Source organism: Trichosurus vulpecula, chromosome 7, assembly GCF_011100635.1.
Source record: "Trichosurus vulpecula isolate mTriVul1 chromosome 7, mTriVul1.pri, whole genome shotgun sequence".
Taxonomy (NCBI): domain Eukaryota; kingdom Metazoa; phylum Chordata; class Mammalia; order Diprotodontia; family Phalangeridae; genus Trichosurus; species Trichosurus vulpecula.
Window position 1 is genome coordinate 258,783,304 of NC_050579.1, and position 25,577 is coordinate 258,808,880.

Genomic DNA, 25,577 nt, shown 5'->3' on the forward strand with positions numbered 1-25,577 from the left:
AGAATGCTAACCTAGTTGATTAGTGTCTTACTCAGTTTCAAATTCCAGTTTTAAGCACCTATTCTATGTCCTTTTTAAGAACTTTCTGGAGTAGTTCACGGTACAGGAAGGAAGGGGAAAAGTGGTCAAATATGAAGCAACCTGGTTTCTGACCATATATGTACATATATGCATTTGTCTTTGTATCCTGTATTTACCTGTTTGTGACCACGTTATAGTCAATTGCCCCAGTAAGTGCCTTCTCACTTTTATACCTGCAGCCATTGTCCCCCATACCTGGAAGACTAAACAGTCACATCTCTGACTCCCTGGCTTCCTTCAAGACTCAGATCAAGAACTACTTTCTGGATGAGGCCTTTCCTGGTGCTACTGCTAGAGCCTTCCCCTCTAAGGTTACTGTGTATTGGATTTGCAGAGGGAGACACGGAAAGAAAGAAGACCTTTGTTCAAATGCCATCCCTACTATTCACTATCTGTGTGACTCGGCCTAAGTCCCTTCGTTTCCCTGGACCAGTTTCATCGATAAAATGAGAGGGTCGGACAAGGCCTCCTAGCTCTGAACCTACGATCGTGACTCTGTTTTGCCTAGACCTATGTATGTCCGTTTTGTGTCTCCCCTTGGAAGGTGAGCTCCTTGAGAGCAAGGGCTGTTTTCATTTTGGCCTTTCTATCATCGCCAATGCATAGCATGGTGCGGGGCATAGAACTGGCATGTAAAAAGAGTTACTCGATAGATCTGTCGATGAAGGAGCGGAGCCTATAGGCGGGCTTCCGAATATGAGGGTCCTTCACTCAGGGGGCCTGTGAATAAAATCAGATTACGAAGGGCGCTGTGAAAGCCCCGCGGCAGTCTTGCTGGGCTGGAGGAGCGCGGTGCTGCATGCACTTCTTATCTGGGGTCAAGCCCAACACCACATAAGCTTGAATCCGGAGCTCCCTAGCCCGGGGCCGGCCCGAGTTCAAATCCGGTTTCAGGCACTTACTAGCTGTGCGCATCCCTCTAGGCTGCTCACTGAACCTGCTCGCCTCCGTTTTCTCAAATGTAAACTGGGAGTGCTATTATTAACGCTCCCACCCCCGCCCCCCGCCGTGGTGCTAAGGAGCATGTGAGATCATTGCAAAGAGCTTAGCACAGGGCCCGGCACACAGGACGCTCTATATACAGGTATTGTTATTGCTACTGCTGCTACTCCTCCTCCGCGTCGCCGACTGCCTGCACCAGAGGGAAAAAACGCACAGCGACGCCCAATTCAAGTTTCCTAAACGCGGCTCTGTTCTCCAAGCTCTGCCCGCAGAAAGCGCCGGCTCCCCGCTCCTCCTCCCTTGTCCTCCCGAGGAGGAGGCCGCTCGCCCGGCTCCAGCCCAGCCGCCACAGCGGGAGCGTCTCCCCCCTCCCCGCCCCTGCCCTGCCACCCCCAGCCTGCCCCCTGGGAGTCTGCTCTGGGTCCCTCAGCCCGGGCCTCACCAGGGGTCCGGCGCCATGACGCTGCCTCTGCCGCTTCCCGCAAAGCTTCCGGGTTGCTACCGCAGACTACGGCAGGGCAAATGGCTCAGTCGCAGGCGGTCGAAGCCCGAGCTTGGAGAGGAAGCGAGAGTGTGTGTCTTCCTAGAGGCGCCACAAGGGGGCGAGGCGGGGCTGGGAGGGGGAAGGGGAACCGAAGAGGCCTGGGAGAGAGAAGTCCTTACTAGGAAGGGGCCTAAGAACTCGCTCATTTTAGAGATGAGAAAACTGATTCCCAGAAAAGGGAAGTGTTTTGTCCAGGGCCTCAGGTTTAAGGTGGTGGAGCTGGGATTCGAAATAGGAAATCCCTTGTCCTTTGTACCACACCAGCAGGAAGGGGAATTAAAAACAAACAAACAAAAAAACAAAGGCTTCGGAGTGGTAATTAATAAAACCGAGGCCTCTAGGTGGCACAGTGGCTATACCACTGGGCCGAGAGCCAGGAAGACCTGAGTCATAGCAACTTCTGCAAAAACCCTTTCGCAGTCCTCCTTAAATGTTAGGGCTTTTCTTCAGAGAAGATCCCCAATTTATCTTGCTCGTACATAGCTGTTTGAGTCATAGCAACTTCTGCAAAAACCCTTTCGCAGGACTTTTCTTCAGAGAAGACCCCCAATTTATCTTGCTCGTACATAGCTGTTTGAGTCATAGCAACTTCTGCAAAAACCCTTTCGCAGGACTTTTCTTCAGAGAAGACCCCCAATTTATCTTGCTCGTACATAGCTGTTTGCATGTGGTCTCACCCATTAGACCGTGAGCTCCTTGAGAGCTAGGACTATGGGGGGGGGGGGTTGCCTTACTTTGTGTCCCTAGAACTTATCACTATGCCTGGCTCATAGCAGGTACTTAATAAATGCTAGTTGACTGACGGACTCTTGTTCTCCGGCTGTTAGATGGAGTGTCCCTTTCCCTTGTTAATACATTATCACATCATCATTGATCACATCATCTACTGAATTGGGGAAAAAACCAAATATTACATTCATGTAACACAATTTGTTTAGCCATTCCCCAATGAATGGGCACCTATTTTGTTTCTAATTCTTGGCTACCACATCCCCCAAAAAAGTGCTGCCATTAATATTTTTATGTCTATGGAAACTTTCTGCTCTTCAGTTCCTTAGGGGTGTGCTGGTGTCAACTCTTTTTAGTTTGTCCGTCTACACCTGGGTAATCTGAAAACACAACAAATCAGGGCTTAATCTATTATTTTACTGGTTGTCTAGACTTTAAAAAGTGACAAATAAGTTTAGCACATATTAAACTTAAAAGTGAGTCCTGCTTAACTGTAGAGTCTCTGGGTCAAAGAATATAATGGGAAAAATCTTAAAATTTTGGAGGAAACACTGAATTTTTTTATTCATTTTAAAGTAAATTACTCAAATATTTCAATATGTAAGTATTTAAGTATTTAAATCACCTAAAAGTAAGTTAAAGTTAATTTGTTTTGAGAATGTTATAAATAATTACAAATGCCCAATTTTCTGTGGCGTACCAAAACCAACACCAGGGATCACTTGTTCAGAGTATCAGTTTCTTGTAGAATGTAACAACATCTATGAGCCTGGCTTTAAAATGGTCAACTTTTCCTACTTGTACAAAAATATTTATAGCAGCTCTTTTTGCGGTGGCAAACAATTGGAAGTTGAGGAGACACCCATCCATTGGAAAAAGGCTGGAACAAGTTGTGGTATATGATTGTGATGGAATACTATTGTGCAATAAGAAATGATGAGCAGGATGCTTTCAGAAAAACCTGGAAAGATATATATGAACTGATGCAAAGTGAAGTGAGCAGAACCCGAAGAACATTGTACACAAGCATATTGTATAATGTTCAATTATGAATGACTTAGCTATTCTCAGCAATACAAAGATTCAAGATACTTCTGAAGAGCCTATGATGAAAAATGCTATCCGCCTCCAGAGAAAGAACTGATGGAACATGAATGCACATCGAAGCATACTATTTTTTACTTTATTTTTCTTGTGTTTTGTCTGTGTTTTCTTTCACAAAATGATTAATTTAGAAATATGTTTTGCATGCCTGCAAATGTATAATCTTTATCAAATTGTTTGCCTTCGCAGTGATGGGTGAGGAAAGGGAGGGGTCGGAGAGAATTTAGAACTCAAACCGGTAAAAAGTGAAGATTAAAATTTGTAATTGGGAAAAAATTCGAAAATTAGTCAGGACGGTGACTGATTCCTAGTCACAAGGATGAATGAGACCTTTCATGAAGCAGAGGGCCTGAGATCTGCAGAAGGCATGGAAGTGATGCGAGCCGCCTAGTGGTTGAAGCCGCGGGTTTGTACGCAAGCGCAGGTGCAGGTTCGTTGCCATCGCGACAGAGGGACGCCGAGTGTTGGTGCTGGGCCGTGAGTTTCAGCTAAGGAGAAGCTAGTGGTGTTGCGGCAATGGGGGATTCCGAGGCCCTTCCAGAATCTGAGGTGCTTGGACTGGAGCTTGAAGCAGTGATTGGCTTCAATGGTGAGGCACTAAGAGAGATGCTAATCCCGCTCTGTCGCTGGGATGTTAAGAAAGTCACTTCGCCCCACTCTGTAAAATGGGTATTGGTTTTATAACTTCGAAGGACCCTTCCAGCCACAACATCCTTTACTCTTAAGATTCGGTGAGCCACGGGGTGGCCTAGAAACCTATGAGTGGGGGTGGTGGGGGTGGCAAATGGGGGATTCGAGACGTGAAACAGTTTGCACTCTACCTGCTTTTTGCCCCTGACCCCGGCCCTGGAGTCCAGCTCTGATTTATTGATCTGAGGGGAGCGGAAAGATCGAGAGGAGCGGAGGACTAGCTAGAAGGACGATGAATAGAGACGGCTAAAATCATTGACTGATTTAGGCTGATTGGCTGACAACTGGACCTCTTAGTAAGTGAAGTTGTTCTACAGCACCTTCTCCAGTTTGCGAGTCCCTAACCTCAGCCCTCTACCTTTGAAGCTTGTCCTTTCTGACCCAAAGCATTATACTTTTTCCTCCAGTCACCTGGGGTTGGACACTGCTATATGTATTTGACTCTATCTGCTCCCAATTCAAAATCTACTGTGCTGTTAACCCATCTATCTTGTCTGTTTTCTCTGCCTTCCAAAGTACTGAGAAGAATGGTAACTAGCTAATTAAAAAAAAAATTTCTGATTGTGGGTGAGAATGGCAGGGTCGTGTAAAGAGGGCTGGAAGCAGGCCAGGTAATTTGTATTATTCATGGGGGGGGGGGGGTAGTGTCTTTGTTGTCAGACAATGGAAAAATTCGAATACTGAGGATTTCAAACTAAGTAGTAATAATACCATATTTGTGATTTTTTAGTTTCCTCAAGTGCTTTCCTCCGTGCAAGTTAAAAAGCTTTTTGGTCCAGATCTGTGTGCTGTACTGTGGACTGCTGGCTTGGAAATTCTTTCCACAAATGCTCTGTAATTTAATGTCTTAGAATGATAATGACAATGATAATAGCTAACACTTAACATAGTGCTTTAAGGTGTGCAGAGCTCATTACAGTGATGCTCAGGATCACACAGCTAGTAAGTGTCTGAAGCTATATTTGAAGTCAGATCTTCCTGATTTCAGGTCCAGCACTCTACCCACTGTACCATCTAATTCTTAAAGTTGCCTGGGGGAGTTCGGATCGGGGTGGGGGACTGCAAGGTTAAACAAATTGCCAATGGTCACAAAGCAAATATGTGTCAACGGCACATACTTCCTGACTACTGTGACTGGAAAATGTGGAATAAGATTGCAAAGCTAGATGGGACTGAACGGTGGAAATCCTTGAATACTGTGCTGAAGGGTTTGGACTTACACATTAGAAGGCTTTAGAGGGAATAGCAACACTAAGCACTCACTATAGAGTTTAACGCTGGAGAATATTTTTTTTTCATTGACTCTGGATGTTTTAATGGAATTTCTCATTGAAATAACTGAAATACATTAACTAGTCTATCTCTATTCTTTGGAGTTCAAATATACTTGGAACCTTCCTAATGTAATAGACTTATTATTTATTATATCTATATGTTTCTATTAGACTGTAAGGTTCATGAGGGCATGTGACCATGATTTGGTGGGTTTTTTTTACCTCTTTGTCTCCTTCAGCACCTAGAACTTAGGTTCTAGAATCAGAACAGGCTTGTATAGGAGGTGGCACTTGAGCTGATCTCAGAAGGATGGTTAGGAATTCTGTGAAGCAGAGATGAACAAGTGTGTGATGCAGGCAAAGGAAACTGGGGAAAAGAGGAAAGTGTAAAGCTCCTTCTACTATGTGCCAAGCACTGTGTTAAGCATTTTACAAATATTATCTCATCTGGCAAGATAGGTGCTATTATTATCCCCATTTTACAGTTGAGGAAACATACAAAGAAGCAGAGGGTTAAGTGACTTGTGCAGGGTGACACAGCTAGTACGTTTCTGAGGCCAGATTTAAACTCAGGTCTTCCTGACTTCAAGCTCAGCCACTCTATCCACTGCACCACCTTGCTGATTAGAAATGGAATATCTCATATGAGGAATAGCAAGAAGACTGGTTTGGACAGAATGGAAGAAAAAGGATAATGGGCAGTAAACCTGGAATGCAAGGCTACTGCCAGATTGGGAAGGATTTTAAAAGCCAAATGGAGGAATTTGTATTCTGTCTTAGAGGCAATAATCACAAGAGCTTCTTACACAGGGTAATGACATGGTCAGATCTGTGCTTTGGGAATATCAATTTGGCAGTGGTGTTGAGTGTTGACTGAAGAGGGAAGAGAGTAGAGGCAGGAAGGGCAGTGAAGAGATCTACTGCAATAGTTCAGTCGAGAAGCGATGAGAGCCTGGAGTGATGGACAGATGAGCGGCAACAAGGAATACCTGAGATACATTGTAGAGATAGAATCAACGACTTGGCAACCGACTGAACATGAGAGGTTAGGAGAGGAAAGAGCTGAAGATTACTTTTATTTTGGAAACTTAGGTGATTAGAAGAATAATTATGCTCCAGATAGAAACAGGTAAATTAGGAGGACGGGTGGATTTAAAGAGAAAGATAATGAACCATTTTGGACATGTTGCATTTCAAACAGCTATTCTATTCCATAGAATATCTAGGTGAAGATGTCCATCCAGCAGGCAGTTAGGAATGCAGAACTCAGCAAAGAGAGGATGCCTGGACATATAGATTTAGGAATCATCTGCATGGTAAATGATGAAATTATAGAACCAGAGAGAAGAGAACAGCACTTAAGGCAGAGCCCACATATAGGGATGAATATATTCATGAAAGCCTGAGGAGTGATGAGACAGGTAGGAGGAGAATCAGGAGAGAACAGCTATGTCATGAAAACCCCAATAGTAGAGGACATCAAAGCAGGGGGAAAGGTTAATAGTGCCAAATGCTTCAGAGATGTCAAGAAAGATAAGGACTGAGAAAAAGGAGCATGGCAGAATAGATCCAGATTGAACCTAGGGTCAGGATGACTTGGATTCAAAAATCCTGCCTTGGATGCTTAAATGCCATGTGATCTGAGACAACGCAATTCAGGGAATGATTATGATAGGGCCTACCTTACAGAGTTGTTGTGAGGATCAAATGAGATAGTACATGTAAAATGCTTTATAAAATTTAAAGTACTGTGTAAACGTGGGCTATTATTATTTATAATATTATAATATAATAATTTATATAAATATAATAATTATAATAAAGTGATTAGGCAGTCAGTAAACATTTGTTAAGTGCTTACTATGTGCCAGGAACTATGCTAAGCACTAAGTGCATTAAAAAACAGTCTTGCTCTTAAAGAGCTCACAATCTAATGTAATGGAGGAGACGACATGCAAAAAAAGCTTTGTACAAAATAAATTGGAGATAATTAACAGAGCAAAGGCACTAGCATTAAAGGGGATTTGGAAAGGTTTCCTGTAGAAGGTGAAACTTTAGCTGGGACTTGATGGTTGCCTGGGAAGGCAGGAAACAACTGAAGAGGGAAAGAATTCCAGACACAGGGGAAAACCAACGAAAAATGCATGGAGTCAGGGGATGAAATGTCTGGTGTGAGGAACAACAAGGAGGCCAGTGTTGCTGGATAGCACAGGATGGTGTTAAGGTGACTGAAGTGAGAAACTGCGGGTGAAAGGTTGGGCTTTGGAAAGGGATGAGTAGCAATACGGCGTAGAGACAATGGACTCCACAGTAGAGTATAGTATAAGTTGAACTGGTTCATTAGCAGGTTAAGGTTTTTGAAGGGGGGATAATGAGGTCAGAGCAAGGGCAATGAATTGGGAAAACAAGTTGAGATAGATTGACTGGGAGCTTAGGGAAAAATTCTAGAAGGGAGAGATGGAAGGAGAGAAGGTTATAGACAAAGGAGTATCAGAATTATTGATAGTGGAGGTAGAACATAAGATCATAGATTTAGAGCTGGAAAGTACATCAGAGGCTATTGCAGCATCTCCACCTCCTTTTTACAGAAGAGGAAACTGAGGCTGAGAGAGGTTAAGTGGCTTGCCCAACTTTTGAGATCAAAGGAATTATCTATCATGTCTGTGTGTGGAAGACTGTAAGTCAGGTACCGGGCTCCTTGAGAACGGAGGATCTATATGAGTTGGATGGAATGATTTTCCTAAAGCAAAGGACTGACTTTATTATTAGCCTGCTCAATTAACTCCAGTGGCTTCCTATTACCTCTAGGACCAAACATAAACTCTGTTTAGTATTTGTAGCCCTTTATAGCAGGGCTATAAATATGCTTAAAAATATGTTTTCTCTGTCCATAAGAGGTTAATTCCTTGAAGGCAAGAATGTTTCATTTTTGCTTTTGTATACCCAGTGCCTTAAATAAGGTCCAGCACATAGTAGGCATTTAATTCAAGTGAATCTAAAAGGAGAGATTGTTGAATCTTGATGGTGGGTTGAGTGTTGATGGTGGAGTGTCTATAAGTGTCAGAGAGGGGGAAAAAGCACACCCATATGGGGGGGTGGGCATGAGTAAATATACGTATAATTATGGAGAATGTGGCTAGGAGTGCAGCATCTTCTGGGTGATGGGGTTAGGGGAGGGAGCCAGATATCGTTGGTTACAAAGAGATAGAAGGAGGAAGAGAAGAACAGGTCTAACATGAAGTTTGTTTACAATAGAATCTGGGTTCCAGTCAGCACAGTAGAAAGGTAGGGTGGATTGGGATAGGGACCGATGAAGTATGGGGTTAATATGGATCTATATGAAGAAGCAAGGAGTGGTGTCCAGTGAAGGAAACTTTGGCCCAAGTATCTTGAGACTTTCAATCATAAGGATTCTGAGCTGAGTCATAGAAAGGCAGATTGTTATACTTTTCATAATATCAGTGGTAATGTTAATTTGAGTTTCAGTCCCTGAGTATGAGGTAGAAATCATGGGGAGAAGATATGCGTATAGTGATAAATATATCAGATCTTAGCTGATGATCAGGCTATGGTCAGTGGAGTCCTGAAGCCTGGCTTCCTAGGGATCATTCTGTTGTTGAGTAGATTATTTCCCCCAGCTTTAGGGGGTGGCTCTAGAACAACAGAAGTACTTAACCAGGGGTCCATGAACTTTGTTTTAAAAAAATACTTTGATAACAATAGTTTAGTATAATTGATTGCCTTTGTAATCCTATGTGTTTTAAGCATTTAAAAACATTCTGAGAAGGGGTCTAAAGGCTTTACTAGATTTCTAATGGGGTCTATGGCACAAAAAAAGATTCCAAACCCCTTACCCTGCTCTAGAGGCTCTTTGGTCTTGGACTGGTGGCCAGTGGAAGTCTTGGAAACAATGAAATTGACACTAATAGATAAATTTATAGCAAGCGGGTGTCGGGGGCAAAAGGAAGAATAACTGAAGGAAAATTTCACCTTCATGACAAATTTTTTTTCTGGAACTGACCTCGTATATAATTACTCAGGGCACTCATGGTCCATAATCATCAGTAAGATGAAGATTTGCGTTATTCGTAGCTGCCTCGGAAAGTCACGCAATATACTCTCACTAGCCACTGGCCACTAGCTCCATTTATATTTATTACGTAATTACGCAGTAGCAGCCACTTCTGCAGCTGACTCTCTTTTCTTTTGCTTCTTCTAGGACATGTTCCTGGCGGTCTGATATGCCATCCCGATCAGGAACATTTGGTCTATCCTTTGGGTTGCACAGTCCTTATTGAGTCAATAAACACGAATAAGCAATATTTTCTACACGGACACGGCAATAATGTCTCCTGCGTTACTGTCTCCTCAAATGGCGCGTATGTTGCTTCTGGACAGGTTACCTTTATGGGGTTCAAGGTGAGTAATTTAAGGAGAATACATGGATGATGTCATAGTTCTAGAACTGTAAGGGACCTTAGGTGTTATTTGGTCTAATCCTCTCACTTTCAGATGGGGAAACTGAGGCCCAGGGAGTTTAAATGACTTATCCAAGGTCATAAAGTAGCAAGCATCAAGGGCAACACTTGAACTCAGGTTCCCTGACTCAGGAGCCAGTGTTCTCTATCCTATACTACACTGCCCCATTATTTACTTCTTTCTTCATTTAGGATAATCCTCATAGGAAGGCTTCTTACCTAGAGTAGCTCAGCTTCTAGAAGGAGTGAGCAGTTTTTCTAGATCCTAGGTTTGGTACTGAAGAAGTTACACTGTACAATGGATCTCTCTTTTGCTCCCTCCTTTTGCCTGACTTTCTGGCTGAATTTCTCTGTAGTGAGCTACATAGTCTTTGATTTTAATTATACATGCATACATATAAACACAATATATATGTATATACATATATGTGTTGTGTGTGTATATATATATATGTATATATATATATTACATGTGTGTGTGCGTGTGTGTACAGGCAGCTAGGTGGTACAGTGGCTAAAATGCTGGGCCTGGAGTCAGGAAGACTCATCTTCCTGAATTCAACTTCAGCCTCAGACACTTATTAGCTGGGTGACTGTAGGCAAGTTACTTTACCCTGTTTGCCTCAATTTCTGCATCTGTAAAATGAACTGGAGAAGAAGATGGCAAACCACTCCCATATCTTTGCCAAGAAAATACCACAAAGTCATGTAGAGTCAGGCATGACTGAATGACTGAACAACAACAATACATGCACATATGTATAAACTCTACATGCATGTGCATGTATGCATACATACATACATATACATATGTAGTTGTTGATTATGAAAACATGAAAACTATTCCAATGATTTATCATGGCATGGAGATGACTCTTAAAGATGATTTTGGGTAGTACAAACTTTGGTGGAGTCTACCATGCTGAAAAGTCTTTTGAGTATGATCCTGGTGACCCAACTATATTTGTAAGGGGCTCATCACTAGCTACTAAGTAACAGATTCTTTGACCATGGCAACCTATAAAACAAAGAAAAATGCAAAATGACTCTCAGTCCTCTGCAGCCCCATTTTCTTTCTGTATTGATTGGCTTAGGGGTGGAAAGGGAGTAAAAGGTGCTAAGAACAACAGTTTTGAGACCAGCTCTAAACATTAATTAAGCTGTTGATATTCTAAATGTGAGATCTCTGTCCAATAACCAACTAGTTGACAAACTGTGGAGGAACTGAATCACATCAACTTTAACAGTATTAAAATAAGTGAAACCCAACTCAAGAAAGTTACAGCTAAATGAAAGGATGGCTAACGTTTGACTTGGAGATGCAAATCAGAGTTATCAGAGTTCATTTTATCATGTACCCAAATGCAATAAGGAAAAGAATTTCCTAGGCTACTTGGTTATCTTGTCTTGAAGTGATCATAATGTGATCATAATGTGTATAAACAAAAAAGACCACAATGAAAAAAATCAGTTTGTGTGCCAACATGTGTTGTAGAGGATAAGTAGACAGAACATTTATGAAGAACTCAGTCAGTCAGTCAATAAGCATTTATTAAGTGCCTACCATGTGCCAGGCACTGTGCTATGCACTGTGTAAACAAAAAAGGCAAAAAATAGTCATTGCCCTCAAGGACCTCACAATTTATTATGGAAGACAATAAGCAAAAAATGTACAAATAAGCTAACATGGAATAAAAATACTACTATCCAGATTAATTAATCATATATTTATTACTCAATGCCCTCTTTGCAGAGATGAGCATGGTTAGATGGTGGTAAAGAATGTCAGAAAATAGAGTTTAGGATCAAAAAATGAAACAACAGTGCGTAGAATAAAGAATAAAAATGAGAAGTACAGTTAAAGTATTTCCAACCTGTCCTATTCAGACAGCATATTGATACCCGCCCCCAAAAAATGGAAAAAGGAATGGACATAAACATGGATTATCACCATTTCCTAAAGAAGTTCAGCAAAATAATTCTTATTGATATATGCGGAGAGACAGCTTAGGACAATGAGAACATAAATTCATTGGCGAAATTTTATGGAGAAAGATTATGAATGGTATCTCTTAAAATAACTGGAAGCATTGGAAGGAAAAATAAATTAATAGAAAGCTTGAAGTGGGATCCAATTAAGCTAGTCCACCCTTATTAGTGATTATTTTTTAAAAGCAAATGAGTTGATAGAGCAAATGCAGCTTTAAAGGACTACCTCCATTAGGGTACCTCTCATGCATATGTTAAAATTCTATAAGATTCCTTGGAAGATGAAATAAATTTGTTGATTTCATGATTATTAATATCAATTGAGACATAAAAAAGATGTATATGTTCATCAAAAGAGCTTGCCACTGTCATGGAGGACGTCTAACACAGAGTCCAAATGGAAGAGTGATTCCCTGTAGATGACAAGGTCCTGCAGATGTTCTTGTTATGGATGATGGTATGCTGATTGCCTCAAAATCCAGAACATTTCAGAGTCTCCTGTGATCCACAGTCACTCAATAAAAGTTGGTCTAACAACAATACCAGGCTTCTCTCTGAAACAAAAATAACCTATCTTTTGAATACCAGTAGTACTCTAGTGATGCTATATGGTTCAAGTTACGAAGCAACAAATCTCAAAAAAGAAAAAATCAAAACTGAGGGTCATCCAAAGTGAAATGAAGAAATAATGGTATATGTAAATAGATTGCAGCATGTTACCAGTGATGAATTGTACTCAAGAAGAAACATTAAGGATATTAAAATGATACACGAACAGAAGAAATAAGTGGGTCATAAAGAATGAAGGATAAGAGGGCAGATAGGTGGCATAGTAGGTAGAGCACTGGCCCTGGAGTGAGGAGGACCAAGTTCAAAGCTGACCTCAGAACCTTGACACTTACTAGGTGTGTGACCCTGGGCAAGTCACTTAACCCTGATTGCCTCACAAAGGAAAAAAAAATGAAGAATAAGAGATGGATAGTACCAATTCATCTTTGGTAATTTTGAGAGATCTAGAAGAAAGGTGGACTATATAGTGTGTGTATACACACACACACACACACACACACACGTGTGTGTATACATATACATGTATATATGTGTATATATATATATGTATTATGTATGTATATACATGTGTGTATACATATATATGCATGTGTGTATGTATATGTATGTATGTGTGTGTATATAATATAGGTGGACTAATGTAGAAAATTTACATGAAGAATCCCACAGAATAACAAGTTCACCACTGATGCCACTAAAGGGAGGACTCAAATTGATAAGGTCCTTTGTAATATCAAGATACTTTTTGAGGTATGGGATTAAAGCTAGAATTACTTGAAAGGAATTGGGACCTTATTTTGGAAAAAAAAAAAGTTGTTTTGTTGATTTAATTTTTAAATGACATGATCTAAAGTCAAGACAATTGGTTTAAGAGTTAAAGCAGTAAGAAATTGCCCTGCCAAGTTCCTATTTTGTTTTACCATTTAGCTATCTTCATAGTGATGATTGTTGTTATCCTAAAATATGTGTATGTATATTGTATTTTTTTCTCACTTATAGGCAGATGTCATTTTGTGGGATTATGCAAAGAAGGAGCTGATTGCTCGATTGTCACTTCACAAGGGCAAAATTGAAGCTCTGGCTTTTTCACCAAATAGCAAATACCTGGCATCATTAGGAGGTCCAGATGATGGAAGGTAATGAGCTCAAAAATATTTGCCTTTTTCCCCTCAACTTCAAAGTGATTAAATTCTTAGAACGCTGAGTTTGGTAGGGGTAACCAAATTTATAGGTAAGTGCTTTCTGTATGAAAAATGCTTTATCAGATACTGAAAGGGACACAAAAGTAGTAAAAGTATGTGATTCTTTCCCCTAAGGTATTTGTAATACATTTGATGAGGCAGAACTTAATTGGTTGAATCGAATACATGAAAGTGAAAAATTATCGTACATCAGTATATTAAGAAGATATCTTAACTCAATGAGAGGCAGTTTCATGTGATGCAGCTCTACCAAGATACATTTTTTTACAATTTAATTTTTTTTTTTGCTTTTTTTTGGCAGGGCAATTGGGGTTAAGTGACTTGCCCAAGGTCACACAGCTAGTACATGTGTCAAGTATCTGAGGCCGGATTTGAACTCGGGTCCTCCTGACTCCACGGCCAGTGCTCTACACACTGAGCCACCTAGCTTCCCCGTAATTTAATATTTTGTTTTACCCCAATTATATACAAAAATATTTTTTGTTTTAATCTTTTTTATTTAATATTTTTAATTTTCAGCATTAATTTTTACAAGAGTTTGAATTACAAATTTTCTCCCCGTTTCTACCCTCCTCCCCACTCCAAGATGGCATATATTCTGATTGCCCCATTCCACAGACAGCCCTCCCTTCTGTCACCCCACTCCCCCCCATCCCCTTTTCCGGTACTTTCTTGTAGGGCAAGATAGATGTTTAGGCCCCATTGCCTGTATATCTTATTTTCTAGTTGCATGCAAAACCTTTTTTTGAACACCCTCTTTTAAAACTTTGAGTTCCAAATTCTCTCCCCTCTTCCCTCCCCACCCACCCTCCGTAAGAAGGCAAGCAATTCAACATAGGCCACATGTGTATCATTATACAAAACCCTTCCACAATGCTCATGTTGTGAAAGACCAACTATATTTTGCTCCTTCCTATCCTATGCCCCTTTATCCAATTTTCTCCCTTGACCCTGTCCGTTTTCAAAAGTGTTTGCTTTTGATTACCTCCTCCCCCTATCTGCCCTCCCTTCTATCGTCCCCCATTTTTGATCTCCTTTCTCCTTCTTTCCTGTGGGGTAAGATACCCAATTGAGTGTGTATGTTATTCCCTCCTCAGATCAAATCCGATGAGAGCAAGATTCGCTCATTCCCCCTCACCTGCCCCCTCTTCCCTCCCAATAGAACTGCTATTTCTTGCCACTTTTATGCGAGATAATTTACCCCATTATATCTCTCCCTTTCTCCCTCTCTCAATATATTACTCTCATCCCTTAATTTTTTTTTAGATATCATCCCTTCATATTCAACTCACCCTGTGCCCTCTGTCTATATAAATATATATATATATGTATGTATGTATGTATATGTATATATGTATATGTGTGTGTGTGTGTGTGTGTATAATGTATATTCCCTTCAACTACCCTAATACTGAGGTCTCATGAATTATACACATCATCTTTCCATGTATGAATGTGAACAAAACAGTTCAACTTTACTAAGTCCCTTGTGATTTCTCTTTCTTGTTTATCTTTTCATGCTTCTCTTGATTCTTGTGTTTGAAAGTCAAATTTTCTATTTAGCTCTGGTCTTTTCACTGAGAAAGCTTGAAGGTCCTCTATTTTATTGAAAATCCATATTTTGCCTTGGAGCATTATACTCAGTTTTGCTGGGTAGGTGATTCTTGGTTTTAATCCTAGCTCCATTGACCTCCGGAATATCATCTTCCAAGTCCTTCGATCCCTTAAGGTAGAAGCTGCTAGATCTTGTGTTATTCTGATTGTGTTTCCACAATACTCAAAATGTTTCTTTCTGGCTGCTTGCAGTATTTTCTCCTTGATCTGGGAGCTCTGGAATTTGGCGACAGTATTCCTAGGAGTTTTCTTTTTGGGATATTTTTGAGGAGGCGATCTGTGGATTCTTTCAATTTCTATTTTGCCCTGTGGCTCTAGAATATCAGGGCAATTGTCCTTCATAATTTCTTGAAAGATGATATCTAGGCTCTTTTTTTGATCATGGCTTTCAGGTAGTCCAGTAATTTTTAAATTATCTCTCCTGCATCTATTTTCCAGGTCAGTGGTTTTTCCAATGAGATATTTCACATTGTCTTCCATTTTTTCATTTCTTTGGTTCTGTTTTATAGTGTCTTGATTTCTCATCAAGTCACTAGCTTCCACTTGCTCCAATCTAATTTTTAAGGTAGTATTTTCTTCAGTGGTCTTTTGGACCTCCTTTTCCATTTGGCTAATTCTGCCTTTCAAGGCATTCTTCTTCTCATTGGCTTTTTGGAGCTCTTTTGCCATTTGAGTTAGTCTATTTTTTAAGGTGTTATTTTCTTCAGTATTTTTTTGGGTCTCCTTTAGCAAGTCATTGACTTGTTTTTCATGGTTTTCTTGCATCACTCTCATTTCTCTTCCCAATTTTTCCTCTACTTCTCTAACTTGCTCTTCCAAATCCTTTTTGAGCTCTTCCATGGCCTGAGACCAGTTCATGTTTTTCTTGGAGGCTTTTAATGCAGGCTCTTTGACTTTGTTGACTTCTTCTGGCTGTATGTTTTGGTCTTCTTTGTCACCAAAGAAAGATTCCAAAGTCTGAGTCTGAATCTGAGTCTGTTTTCCTTGCCTGGCCATGTTCCCAGCCAACTACTTGACCCTTGAGTTTTTCATCGGGGTATGACTGCTTGTAGAGTAGAGAGTACTTTGTCCCAAGCTTAAGGGGATGTGCTGTTGATTTCAGAGCTATACAGCCAGCTCTGCCACACCAGCACTTCTCCTCCCCCAAGAACAACCCGGACTGGACTCAGATCTTAAGCAGGCTCTACACTCCAGCTCTGATCTGCCACTTAATTCCTTCCACCAGGTGGGCCTGGGGCCTGAAGCAATTGCAGTTGTAGTTCTGTACCTGCACCACCTCTGCTGCCCCTGGGGGCAGTGCCCAAACTGTGAACTCCTTTCACTCTGTCCCAGCAGCTTTTCCCACTAACCTTCTCTGTTGTCTTTGGTGTTTGTGGGTTGAGAAGTCTGGTAACTGCCACAGCTCACTGATTCAGGGTGCTAGGGCCTGTTCCACCAGCTCCCGGTCTGGTTGGTCTGGACGCAGCCCATGCTGGGCTCTGCTCCCCTCCGCTCCCAGTTCCGTGCGCGATAGACCTTACTCAGAGACCATCCAGGCTGTCCTGAGCTGGAGCCCTGCTTCCCTCTGCTACTTCGTGGGCTCTGCAGTTCTAGAATTTGTTCAGAGCCATTTTTATAGGTGTTTGGAGGGACCTGGGGGGGAGCTCTTGCAAGTTCCTGCTTTCCAGCTGCCATCTTGGCCCTGCCCCCTCCAAAAATAATTTTTACATGTGTTTTAAAAAAAATTTTGAGTTCCAAATTCTCTCCTTCCCCCCTCATTGAGGAGGCAAGCAATTTGATATAGGTTATATAATACATGTTTATTTTTAAATTATATGTATGCACTATTGTATGTATGCACTATTATAAAATATAACTACATATAAACTTTTAAAAGGATGAGATGAAGATAAATGAAGCAAAATTTTAAAACTTTTATTAACAGCATAGAAAGTATAGTAGAGCTTTTTGCACTAATTAAAATGCTATAAAGTCGTTATTAAAATATTTTCAATAAGTGTAAAGTCATAATATCAAAGATTTGCCCTGTAAGAGCTCTTACAGATCATAGAGTTCAATCCATTTTATAGATGGGGAAATTGAGGCACAAGAGAGGTTAGGTGACTTAGAATCATACAGCTAATAAGTTTACTAGGCAGAATTTGCACTCAGATCTTCTATGACTGTATGCCCAACACTTTATTCACTGTCACCTGGCTGCCTCTAAGTGATTGAAAACATTTCATTGTTTGTTTTTTAACTTGGCTTAACACTTTGTAATGCAGTGATTTGAAGATTTGGTTCTAAATTCAATTTAATTTAAGTATGTAATATATAATATTAATCATACATAATAATTAATATAATATTTAATATAAGTAATAGTTACAACAGTTTAAAAATACCTCACAAAGACACACAAGTACAGATGGAAGAAATACATTATTGGTTGCCCTTGCCAAATCATGATACATATTTTTCTTTTCAAAAACTTAATGATTTTAATTGACAAAAATCTGCTTCTTTTCCTCCCATCCCAACCCCCTTCCTCACTTAATTAGAAAAGAAAGAAAAGCAAAAGCTTTGTAACAAGTATACAAAGTCAAACAATACAAATTCCTTCATTCATCAAGTCCAAAAATATACATCTCATTATCTCTCTGTCAGGAAGCCAATACCATGTTCTATCATGAATCCCTGGAATTCTGAATCAACAAATATTTATTAAGCATTTACCATGTACCAAACACTGTACTAAGCACTAGGGATACAAATATGAACCAAAGCACAGTCCCTGCCCCCAGGGAATTTTCATTTACTGGAAGAAAATAGAACATAAAAGGGAGCTGAAAAGGTGAGGAAAGGGAGAGGTACCTGATAGCAGTAAAATCCAGTCGGAAGTAGAACAGAAGAGTAATGATGGATGCTGGCCTAGGCCTTTCCTCAAAAATGGAGGGAGGAACTTCATTTGTATAAATTTTAATCAGTTTTCTATATATCTTAGAAATAAAACCTTTATTAGAGAAACTTCCTGCAAAGATTTTCCCCAATTTCCTGCTTTTCTTCTCATTTTAGCTGAATTAGTTTTATTTGTAGAAAATATTTTAACTGTACACACACACACACACACACACACACACACACACACACACAAATACACATGATGTGGTTTGGGGTTGCTGGGAACCCCAAAATGTCAGAGTATAGGGCAGTGTCCACCTGGAATGAATTCATGCACTCAAACCTTCATTCAGTCGAGGGACAGATTATCATAAGGCCAACAGAAGCAGGTGGGGTTACCAGTGAACCTACAACTTAATGGGGGTGAGACTGATGCTTATATTAAAAAAAAAGACAGTGAAAGGATCTGGATGGAATTAAGGAGTGGTAAGTAGTCTGGGGTGGGCCAAGAAGGACAGTAAAAGGAATCTAGGTGGGCTGGGGTGGGCCAGTTGCCTTGGGCATAGGCTCCAGTGATCTGAGCTGCTGAAATGTATGGAAAAATTCAGGGACTGTGTTGCTTTCAAAACATGGTCTTTTCCTTTTAGGGTTCCAGATCCCATCACCCCATCACATACATATACACACAAAATTGCATGTTTTACATTCTGTAGTTTCTCTACTTTTTGTTTGGTAATGAACAATTCTCTATCCATACAGAACTGCATATTTTACCTCCTGTGAATTTCTCTATCTTTTGTTTGGTCATGAGCAATTCTCTATCCATAGACATGACAGATAGTTTCTTCTACGCTCCTCTAATTTGTTTACGATATCACCCTTTATATATAAATAATGTACCCATTTTGAGTTTATGTTAGTATATAGTATGAAATTTTGGTTTGTTTTCCCATCAGTTTTTGTTGAGTAGTGAGTTCTTGCCCCAATAGTGAAGATCTTTGGGCTTATCAAACACAAAGTTTTCTGTGTTTGTTTGTGTCTGTATATTGTGTACCTAATCTGTTTCACTGATCAACTTTTCTATTTCTTACCTTGCACCAAATTGTTTTGATGATTACAGCTTTGTAGTGAAAGAAATTATTATTGGACCCCTATTTTATTCCAATCAGTAAATCAGTAATAATCACTTTAGTGTGATTCCATGGGGGTAGTGATTGTTAGCAATTATTAGTGATATACTCATCTAGTAATATATATTTAGTCAGTCTAGTCAACTAGTATTAGTATAGGAATTACATAATAATACATATTTTACATATATTATATCTAGGGATAATTAGATAAGATAGATTATTTCTTATAATAAGCCCCGAACTTTAAACTACAAGCTATAAGTTCATTGTTCAAGAACCTGTTATAAAAGTTCCAAGGGTCACTTGCCTAACTACAAGAATGAGCATGAGTGGGATGACCTAATGTGATATGGAAAGTTCCCTAACTTATTTTTGTACCTCTGGACCACCCTCTCTTGCCCAACATGAGGAGGGAACCATCTTATGATGACTCAGTCAGTGAGGATGACCCTTGTCTTGCCCATCCTGTGACCACTCATGTTGATACCTCATTTCTGACCCTCTTGGAGGGTCATGAGCAAGGTCTATCAACCAATAAGACTGTGTTTTAATGTGCCTCTTCTGAATGTCTGGGTATCAAGCCCTATAAAAGTAAGGCCCCGGAGAAAGGGAGCATCTCAGATCATGTGGGAGATCTGAGGTCCCATTCATTGAAGGCGTACAGTCCCTTTAATAAATGGTTATTGGCTCAGAGCTCTGCCTCGGGGATTTTTCTTGCAGACTGGATGATTCTGGACCCCACGGTAGGATAATCTGAGATCTGGTACTGCTAGGCTGCCTTTCTTGCTACTTTTTAAAAAAATTAAATGTCTTGCTATTCTTGACCTTTTGTTCCTTCAGATGAATTTTGCTATATTTTTATGGCTCTATAAAGTAATCCTTTCTTTGTTAATTTGATTGTTATGGCACTGAGTAAGTTAATTTAAGTAGTATTATCTTTTTTATTATATTAACTTGGCCTTCCCATAAGCAATTAATATTTTTATGATTATTGAGTTGTCTTTATCTGTGTACAGAGTATTTTGTAGTTGTATTCATATAGTATGTATTGGCAGGTAGATTCTCAAGCTCTTCACACATTCTGTAATTATTTCAAATGGAATTTCTTTATTTCTTCTTGCTCAGCTTTGTCAGTAGTATACAGAAATGCTGATGAGTTATGCAAGATTTATTTATATCTTTGAACTTTCCTGAAGCAATTAGTTGCTTAAATTAATTTTTACTTGACTTTATACAAGGTTTTAAAAAAATAGTTTCCACTTTGCCTATACTTGTTCTTTCACTTTCTTTTTCTTGCCTTATCACTATAGCTAGAATTTCTAGCACCATATCAAATAGTAGGGCAAATTGACACCCTCACTTTACTCATGATCTTATTGGAAAAGTCTCTAGTTTATTTCTTTTATAAATAGTGCTGGTTCTTGGTTTTGAATAGATATTACTTATCTTATTAAGGAAAGATCCATTTATCCCCATATTCTCTAGGATTTGGAACAGGAATGAGTGCTGTATCTTATCAAAAACTTTTTCTGCATCTATTATAATAATCATATGATGATTGTTGCTTTTGTTATTAATACAGTTAATTCTGTTTATAGTTTTCCTACTGTTAAGCCAGTCTGGCATTCCTGGTATAAATCTAGTTATAGTGGTTATAGTATATAATCTTTGTGATATATTGCTGCAGTCTCTTTGCTATTTTGTTTAAACTTTTTGCATAAATTAGGGGTATTGGTTTATGGTTTTATTTCTTTGTTTTGACTGTTTCTAATATAGCTATCAGGTCAATATTTAGTGTAATAGAAGGAATTTGGTAGAAGCTCTTCCTTTCCTATTTTTCTAAACAGCTTATGTAATATCAGAATTGATTTTTGATTTGATAGAATTCACTCCTAAATCAATCTGGATTTAGGTTTTTTTTCTTTATGGTCTTATTTAAAACTTATTCAATTTCTTTTGCTGAGATTGAAGTATTTGAATTCTCTATTTCTTCTTCAGTTAATCTGGCCATTAATCTAAATTTTTATCCAATTCATTTTGAATTTTGCTGTATATTGTGTACCTAATCTGTTCCACTGATCAACTTCTCTATTTCCTTCCCAGAACTAAATTGTTTTGATGATTACAACTTTGTAGGCTAGCTTGAGATCTGGTATTCCTAGGTACACAAATAAGCACAGAAACCTAATGTTTGATAAACTCAAAGATCCTTGCTATTGTTTGCATTATTCATTGTTTACATATCAATGAGGCAAAACAATTTCTTTTTTTATTAAGATTTTTATTTTTAGTTTACAACACTCAGTTCCACATGATCCTGAATTCCGGATTTTCTTCCCCTGCCCAAGACGGCATGGAATCCGATATATATTCTACATATAACTTCACATTGAACTTATTTAAACAATAGTCAAGTTGTAAAGAAGAATTATTACCAATGGAATGAATCATGAGAAAGAAGAAACAAAATGAAAAAAAAAACAAAAGAGAGAAAAAACAAAAGAAAAAAAGAGAGCAAACAGGCAAAACAATTTCTAATAATTTTCTTCATTTCTTCATTTATTATAAAGTCACCTTATTTTTTATATTACCAATTTGATTTTCCTCTTTCTTTTTATCAAATTATGTAATGGTTTATTATTTTTGAAACCAACTTCTAGTCTTATTTATTAATTCAATGTTTTGCAGGTTTTTTGCTTTCAATTTTCTTATTCCCTTTTTTTATTTTCAGGATTTCGATTTTGGTGTTTAACTTGAGGTTGCTTTTTTAAAAAATTGTTTGTTTTCAAGCTTCTTTTAGTTACATGCTCAGTTCATGATCTGTCCTTTCTTTTATTGATGAAAATGTTTAGAGTTATAGAATTTCCTCTAAGGACTAGTTTGGTTGTATCACCAAAGTGTTGGCATGTTGTCTCAGTGTTGTCATTATCATTGATTCTTAGTCTCTGATTTATTTTTAAGACTTTCTTCAGTAGCTCTTCTTTGAATATAATTTTATTGCATTACAGTCAAAGATATGTTTAATATTTATGATTTTCTGCATTTGTGTGTGAAGTTTTTATGTTCTAACTTATTGTCAATTTTCTTAAAAGTTTCATGCACAGCTATTTCCATTCAATAATTGCCATATCTAATTTTTTTTAAAAAAATTCTCTTCAGATCTTTTTTGACTTTTTCTTTTTGGTTAAATTTATCTTAGTCTAAAACGGGCATATGACAATTTCCTATTATTATAGTTTTGCTTTCATGTTTCTCTGTGGCAGTGGTGGGATTCAAATAAATTAACAACTGGTTCTCCACAGAACTGGGTCAAGGCACTGCTACCACAGGTTCCCGAACTCAACTTAAAATTAGGTACCGAACCGGTGCAAAGTGGCTAAATCCCATCACTGCTCTGTAGAGTGAAATTGTAGTGCTAAGTACTAGGATACAAAGAAAGACAAAAGGTGGTCCCTGCTATCAGGGAGCTCACAGTACATGGAAACAACCATGTACAAATTAGTTTTATTCAGAATACATTGGAAATGACCAAATAGGCAAAGCACTAAAATGAAAGGAGATTGGTCAAGGTTTCCCAATGAAACAAGTGGGACTTAGTTGGGACCTGAAGAAAGGGAAGCCAGGAGGCAGAGAGGAGAAGGGAGAGCATTCTGGCAATGGGGGACAGCCAGTAAAAATGCTTGGAGTCATGAGATGGAATAAGTCTAAGGAATACAGTACTAAATAGTAACTGTTTCTCTTTTGGACAGGAACCCTGAGGGCCTTCCCCTCCCAGTTTGATTTTTTTGTGTGTGTTTTTGGTTAAAGGGGCCATCCTTTGATTAACTTCTTAAAGAGGCCTATACACTGAATGGGCTTTACCTCACTCAAAGTGAGAACCTGAAAAGACCTTAGCCTGGAAGGACCAGGGTCTCCCATTGCATCCTGGGCCATCTCCAATTGTCCTGCTGAATATCAGGCCACTGGATCCAGATGGCTCTGGAGGAGAAATTGAGGCTGGTGATCTTGCACAGCCCTCCCTCACTCAAATCAAAGTCAACTGCAAGTCATGTCTTCATTTCCCTGATGTCATGGTCCTCTTCCAGAACAAAGGACAAACACAACAATAACAAGAGGAGGCCAGTGTCCCTGCATCACAGAGTGAGGGGTGGGGTTAGGTATAAGGTTCAAGAAGACTAGAAAGTTCAGGAGGCCAGTGTCTTTGAATGCCAAAGAGAGAATTTTACATTTGATCCTGGAAGTGATAGAAGTCACTGGAATTTATTCAGTTAGTCAATGAATAAGCACATATTAAACATCTGTTGTGCGCTGAGCATTGGGAATACAAAGAAAGGCACGAAATCATCTCTGCCTCCTTTTTTATTTTTGTTATATTTTGTTTTGTGCACCCAATCCTGTGAGATAATTTTTCTCTATCTCCGTCTCCTTTTTCCTTTCTTCTTTTGTGATAACAAAAGCATAACAAAATGACTCCCAGACCTTATTAGATTCCCTCATTGGCCCTTGAAGGTAACAAGATTCTAAGGGGATACATGTATCATTTCCCTATATATGTTGCTGTTTCAGTTCTGTCTGACTCTTTGTGACCCCATTTGGTTTGTTTGGGGTATTTTTTTTGGCAAAGATACTGAAGTGGTTTGCCATTTTCTTCTCCAGCTCATTTAACAAATGAGGTAAACAGGCTAAAGTGACTTTCCCTAGGTCACATAGCTAATAAGTGTCTGAGGTCAAATTTGAACTCGGGGCGGGGGGGGGGGGGATAGTCTTCCCAACTACAGGCCAGGCCACTCTATCCACTGTGCCACCTAGCTACCCTGATATTCCCCATATAGAGTGTAACAAATTCATCCTTGCTTAATCTCTTATGATTATTTTCTCATATTTAGCTTTTTATACTTCTCCTGACTCCTGTATTTATGTTTGTCTAATCAGGAATGTTTGGAAATCCTCTATTTCATTACATTTCCATTTCCCCTCTATAGCATTATACTTTGTTTTCCTGGGTTATTCTCAATTGTGAGTCTATGTGTTTTGTCTTCTGGAATATAGTCCAAGTTTTTCTGTTCTTTTTGTAATAATGGCTGATAAATCATCTGTGATTCTGACTGTGGTTCCTACCTGGTTGCAGTATTTTTTTTCTTTTGCCTGGGAGCTTTGGATTTTGGCTAGAATGCTTCAGGGAGTTTTTATTTTGGGAGGTCTTTCAGGAGGTGGCTGGTAGATTCTTTTTATTTTATTTCACCTGCCTTTATGATTTCTTAAAATAATATGTCAAGGCTTTTTTGGGGGGGGGGGCACTAAGGGTCATGGCTTTCAGATAATACAATGTTTCTTAACTTTTCTCTCCTTTATCTTTTTTCCAGGTCAATTATTTTTGCTATGAGTTACCTTGCATTTTCTTTTATTTTTCTTGTTGCCTCATGAAGTCATTAATTTCTATTTGGTCTAATTTCTAAGAAATCTGTTGCTTGGGTAAGATTTCGTAGCTATTGTGCCATGTTGCTAATTCTCTTTCCAATTCTTTTTTTCCATAGTTCTCATTTCTTTTCCAATTCTTTCTTTTAGCACTCTCATTTCATATATAAAGTAATTGTCCAATTCTTTATTTAAGTTTTCATTTCTTCTAGGAATTTTAGTTGAACCTGTGCCCCAGTTGTGTTTTTCTTTGAGACTTTAAAGACATGTATGTTTTGGAATCAATCCCTTCTTTTGGGTTTGAGCATCCCTTTCAACATAATAGCATTTTATGGTCGGATTCTCTTTTTTTTTTTTTTGGTTCATTCTTTGAGTCCTATTTCTTGATTTCATATATTGTGTTAGGGCAAGGCTGGAAGGAATTGTGTGGGGTGGAGACCACTACTCACATTAAAAATAGACAGAGACCGTTTTTGAGAAAAGGCAAAAAGGAATATATTGCTTTGTCATGAGAAAGGACACACCCCAGCGTGGCCCAAGATGATGCCAGCAGTGTGTGTATCTTGCAGACAGCTCAAAGCAAGTTATATAGACCCTAACGCAGAGTTCCCCCCACCCTCCCCACTGGCTTCTCTTCCCATTTACTGGGTTTGGAGCTCACATCTAAACATGGAATCTTTTCCGAGCAGCAGAGAACAAAAAACAAAAAGACAGGCATGAGACCAGGGACTAGTATTCAGCAAAAAGGGAGTTAGATAAACAGGACCTTGCAGGTGTCTGTTTACTGATGTAATTTCTTATCTCTACTTTCTCAGCAGAGCAGTTTCTAAAAATATAGAAGGGGTGCAGGGTGGGGGTGAATGGTAGGAGAGGTAAGGTCTTGTCCCATACTGAGGGGGCTTCACTATTTCAGCATTCCACTCAGAATGTCT

The 25,577-nt window shown here is 39.2% G+C and overlaps 2 protein-coding genes across 3 annotated transcripts in view; one reads left to right on the plus strand and one right to left on the minus strand.

The window, feature by feature from the left end:
• STX8 (syntaxin 8) overlaps positions 1-1,713 on the minus strand; it is a 279,229-nt gene extending 277,516 nt beyond the window's left edge. Inside the window, 1 exon segment of the mRNA XM_036768392.1 lies at positions 1,466-1,713. Coding sequence (XP_036624287.1) covers positions 1,466-1,713 — 248 coding nt within the window.
• Positions 1,714-3,837: 2,124 nt separating this feature from the next.
• Positions 3,838-25,577, plus strand: part of CFAP52 (cilia and flagella associated protein 52) — a 75,052-nt gene continuing 53,312 nt past the window's right edge. The window contains exons 1-3 of one of the 2 annotated variants that reach the window (XM_036768839.1): positions 3,838-3,989; positions 9,584-9,783; positions 13,401-13,537. In XM_036768839.1, coding sequence (XP_036624734.1) covers positions 3,917-3,989; positions 9,584-9,783; positions 13,401-13,537 — 410 coding nt within the window. In that variant the 5' untranslated portion in view covers positions 3,838-3,916. Of the gene's footprint in view, positions 4,132-9,583; positions 9,784-13,400; positions 13,538-25,577 lie in introns of both variants that reach the window. The other variant, XM_036768840.1, reaches the window with a different exon arrangement.